Genomic DNA, 5,051 nt, shown 5'->3' on the forward strand with positions numbered 1-5,051 from the left:
TTTTGTAGATACTTTTATTCTCTTGTGTTTTCTGACTATATAAGTCCCTTTAACATTTGTTGTAAGCTGGTTTGGTGTTACTGAGTTCTCTTAACTTTTGCTTGTCTGTAAAGCTTTTTATTTCACCACTAATTTTGAATGAGATCCTTGTGGGGTAGAGTAATCTTGGTTGTAGATTTTTTCCCTTTCAGGACTCCAAATATATCCTGACATTCCTTTCTGGCCTGCAGAGTTTCTGCTGAAAGATCAGCTTCTAATCATATGGGGTTCCCCTTGTATGTTACTTGTTGTTTTCCCCTTGCTGCTTTTAATGTTCTATGTGTTTAGTCTCTGTTAGTTTGATTAGTATGAGTCTTGACATGTTTCTCCTTAGGTTTATCCTGTATGGGACTCTTTGCACCTTTTGAATTTGATTGACTATTTCCTTTTCCATGTTGGGGAAATTTTCAACTATAATTTCTTCAAAAATTTTCTCATACCCTTTATTTTTCTCTTCTTCTTCTGGAAACCCTATAATTTGAATGTTGGTGCATTTAATATTGTTGCAGAGGTCTCTGAGACTATCCTCAGTTCTTTTCATTCTTTTTACTTTATTCTGCTCGTTGGCAGTTATTTTCACCATTTTATTTTCCAGCTCAATGATCCATTCTTCTGGTTGAGATATTCTTCCATTGATTCCTTCTAGAGTATTTTTAATTTCAGTAATTGTGTTGTTTGTATGATTCTTTAATTCTTCTAGGTCTTGGTTAATTGATTCTTCCATTTTCTCCATTTTATTTTCAAGGTTTGGATCATCTTCACTATCATTATTCTGAAGTCTTTTTCTGGTAGTTTGCCTATTTCCTCTTCACTTATTTGGACTTGAGCATTGCTAGTTTGTTCTTTCATTTGTGCAGCATTTCTCTGCCTTTTCATTATTTTTTTTTAAATTATTGTGTTTGAGGTCTCCTTTCCCCAGCTTTCAAGGCTGAATTCTTTCTCTCTTTTGGTTTCTGCTGTCACAAGTTTGGTCAAGTGGTTTGTGTAAGCTTCATGTAAGATGTGACTTGTGCTTGTGTTCAGGTGGGAGGAGGTTAGCTTTTTTTTTCTCCCCCTTTTATGGGCAGGGCTGATTGAGGTGGTAATCCTATCTGCTGCTGATGATTGGGTTTGTATTTTTGTCCTGTTTGTTCTTTGGATGAGGCATCCTGCACAGTGTGCTACTGGTAGTTGGATGATGCTGGGTCTTGTATACAAGTGGTTGCTTTTGTGGGAATTCTCACTATTTGATACTCCTTAGGGTTAGGAATTCTCTGATAGTCTAGGGTCTTGGAGTCAGTGCTCCCACTCCACAGCCTCAGGGCTTGATCTCTGTCCTGGAAGGAAATTCCACAGGTGGTTTGTTCTGGCATTAAATGGGATTAAACAAATACTGAAAAATGAGAAACCAAAGACAAACCCCAGACAAATGGCAATTACAAAATCAGGCAAATGATAATTGAAATAATGGAATATATGCACATACATATACACTCATTAGCAAAATCAAAACAGTCTAATGAAAATAAAGTATAATAGTTTGACCTGGCGAACAAAGGAAACCAAAATGGCATCCACCAGTTAAGAACAAAACTAACTAAAGCACAAACTGGAAAACAAAACTAAAATAAGGTGACAACTGGGGGGAAAAGCAATGAAAACAAAACTAACAAATATCGTGAGAAAAAGAAAGGAAAGGAAGAAAAGAAAGAATAGAGCCAGCCAGGCTGAAAGGGCTCGGGAAGGCTAGCTGGCCTTGTTGGCCCTTAAATCGCACACTGGATGCCCTGGCCCCAGTTACCCTCACCCAGCCGCGCAAGAAGGATGCTCCTGGCTCTCGTCGGCCTCCCAGGTTTGCTTTCCTTCTTTTCCCGAAGGTGGGCCCTTAGGTTCACCATCCGAAGCCTGCGGCCACAGGGAAAACCAAACCCCGAGTGTCCGGAGAGTAACCGGAAGTGCCCTCCCAGGCAGAGGGGTGGCGCCGGCTGCAGCCGGGGAGAGGGAAGAATTGAGTATCGTTAGTAACTATGGACTGGAGACCTTTTGGAGCCAAAAGGAAGACAGTCTTGAGTCTTTCTTGTTATGGGTTGTAAATACCACATAAAGAACGAGTGCATGTGATGCTGGAAACTTGTAAAGAGAAACTGCTCATGACTGAAAGGCCTAAGACAGATGTATCTTTCAAGCTCTTATCGAGAAAATGACTATGAAGAAAATGATGGGTCAGGAAGACCAGTGGAAAACTCCCTAGGAGAGAGCCATAGAAAATGTCCACTTCAGAAGAGAGATATAATCAGAGAACTCAAAAAAGGAAAATATATCATGTATGCCCTCAGAAGGGTAAAAAGATTTTTATTCATGTGCATGAGATTACTCAAATAGATGATCAGATATACCAGTGCCTTGAATGTGAACAAAACTTTTGTGAAAACTTAGCTCTTATTATGTGTGAGAGAACCCATACTGGGGAGAAACCTTATAGATGTGATATGTGTGAGAAAACCTTCATCCAAAGCTCAGATCTTATTTCACATCAGAGGATCCACAGTTCTGAGAAACCTTATAAATGTAGCAAATGTGAGAAGAGCTTTTGGCACCACTTAGCCCTTTCAGGACACCAGAGAACGCATGCAGGTAAAAAATTCTATACATGTGATATCTGTGGCAAGAATTTTGGTCAGAGCTCTGATCTGCTTGTCCATCAGCGAAGCCATACAGGCGAGAAACCGTATCTGTGTAATGAGTGTGATAAATGCTTCAGCCAAAGTACAAACCTCATAAGGTACCGAAGAACTCACACAGGTGAGAAACCGTTTAAGTGTCTGGAGTGTGAAAAAGCTTTTAGTGGGAAATCCGATCTTATTAGCCACCAGAGAACTCACACTGGTGAAAGACCCTACAAATGTAATAACTGTGAGAAAAGTTACCGACACCAGTCAGCCTTCATTGTTCATAAAAGAGTACATACTGGGGAGAAGCCCTATAAGTGTGGTGCCTGTGAGAAATGCTTTGGCCAGAAATCTGACCTTATTGTACACCAGAGAGTCCACACAGGTGAGAAGCCATATAAATGCTTGGAATGTATGAGAAGTTTTACCCAGAGTGCCAACCTCATCAGGCACCAGGCAACTCACACTCACACTTTTAAATGCCTTGAATATGAGAAGAGCTTCAGCTGTAGTTCAGACCTTATTGTGCATCAAAGAATTCACATGGAAGAGAAACCACATCAGTGGTCTGCGTGTAAGAGTGGCTTCCTCTTAGGCATGGACTTCGTTGCCCAACAGAAAATGAGAACTCAGACAGAGGAGCTGCATTATAAATACAGTGTCTGTGATAAAAGCTTTCATCAGAGCTCAGCCCTTCTTCAACATCAGACAATCCACATCGGTGAAAAACCATATATCTGTAATGTGCCTGAGAAAGGTCTTGAGCTCAGCCCTCCCCATGTATCAGAAGCCTCACAGATGTCTTGACCAGACAAGAAGTTGTTATACCTTAAAAAAAAAAAAAAGGATGTATGTACAATGTAAGAGAACTCACTTAAGATAGAGAACTCAAAGCAAATCTCAGACTTTCCTCAGAGCCCAGACTTTATTGGGGATCAGAAAATCTGTAGTTGTAGGAACTTGAGAAATGGTTTGACCAGAGAGCTGTCTTTACAGAACCGTATCAAATCACTCCAGTGAGAACCTTACAGATGCCCTGAGTTTTTGGAAAACCTCAGTCCCAAGCTCATGTCTGATCATCCACAAGAGGATTTATATAGGTGGGAAACTTATAAGTTCGGTGAATGTGAGAAAGCTCTCTAGCAGTGCTCACCTCTCCTCATTCCAAGATAATTCAGATCAGAGGATGATATTTTTTTAATGCCCTGTGAAACAGTGCTTCAGACAGTATGCACGCCTCATTGGACGTCAGAAAGCCCCACTGGAAAGAAACCCCAACAGTTGTGAAAAAAGCCTCTTAACGTAACTGTGACTTTTATTACCTATCATAAGAGAAGCCATACAGGTGAAAATTTGTGTATTGCCTTGAATGTGGCAAAAGCATTAAGTGGAGAGCCTTCTTGGGTTTGCAAACCCCTCCCCCCCAAAAAAATTCTGATGAAGGACCTTATGAGTTCTCTGAATGAGAAAAACTTCTGTCAATGATCAGTTCTTGTACACCAGGGAACTTGTATGAAAGACCCTATAAATAACCCTAAGTCTGGGGGGGGGGAAATCCTTGCAGGAAATCTCTACCTTATTGGGCCCAAAGAAACTACTCTGGAGAGCATTTTGTAGACCTCTATAGAGTCTCACTGTGGACTGTGTACATTTAATAGGTATGAGAACTGTTCTCATAGTTAGTTGACCCTGTAGTAGAGATGGATTTTAATGGAGTCGACATGCAAACCATTTTTTAGATACCCAGAAACTTGTTCTGGAAGAGCTAGGGCAGGTCAGAGTAGGTCTGATGGGTAACTCAGGTAAAGATGCTTTTTTCTTTTATCTGAACCACTGAATGATTGCTTTACTTTCAGTTTTTATAATTTGGAATGCCAATAAAAGAAAGGACTGTAATTGAAAAAAAAAGAAAGAATAGAAATATAAAGCTAAATAGTGGTAGATAAAGATTTATATATATTAAAGATTAAGTACAAGGGGGAAAGCAAGAGGAGGAAAAGCAAACAAAGAAATCAGCTTAGAAAAACTAATAATAAGTTTAAAAATGTAAAAAATAAAGTTTAAAAAAGAGAAAAAAAAAAAAAGGAAAACTCTACAGAACTGCAAAAAGCCAAAGTAGAAGCAGAAGTTTACAACATAAATAAATGTGATTCAGAAAAAAAAAAAAAAAAAACACTAAAAAAAAAATATTTTTATAGTGCTAATAAAATCGATAACTACAACAGAGTGTGGGAGGAGAAATAAAGAATGAAAAGAAAAAAAAAAGATCCAAAGGAAACTACAGAACAAGTCAAAATATATGAATAATACATGTTTTACTTGAGTCTCTGCTGTCAGTGTCCTTTCCCTCGCTGGGAGTCACAG

The 5,051-nt window shown here is 39.2% G+C and overlaps 1 protein-coding gene across 1 annotated transcript; it reads left to right on the forward strand.

Moving 5' to 3' along the window:
• The first annotated feature begins 1,925 nt into the window (after window positions 1-1,925).
• On the forward strand, window positions 1,926-3,516 carry LOC108634580 (zinc finger protein 322-like). The gene has a single exon (XM_018044567.1). The coding sequence runs from the start codon at window positions 2,286-2,288 to the stop codon at window positions 3,492-3,494; it is 1,209 nt and encodes a 402-aa protein (XP_017900056.1). The 5' UTR covers window positions 1,926-2,285; the 3' UTR covers window positions 3,495-3,516.
• The last annotated feature ends 1,535 nt before the right edge of the window (window positions 3,517-5,051 follow it).

This window comes from Capra hircus, unplaced genomic scaffold (assembly GCF_001704415.2).
Source record: "Capra hircus breed San Clemente unplaced genomic scaffold, ASM170441v1, whole genome shotgun sequence".
NCBI lineage: Eukaryota > Metazoa > Chordata > Mammalia > Artiodactyla > Bovidae > Capra > Capra hircus.

Coding starts and splice junctions, on each gene's coding strand:
- LOC108634580 (XM_018044567.1), top strand. CDS start 2,286: ATGTCCACTTCAGAAGAGAGATATAATCAGAGAACTCAAAAAAGGAAA.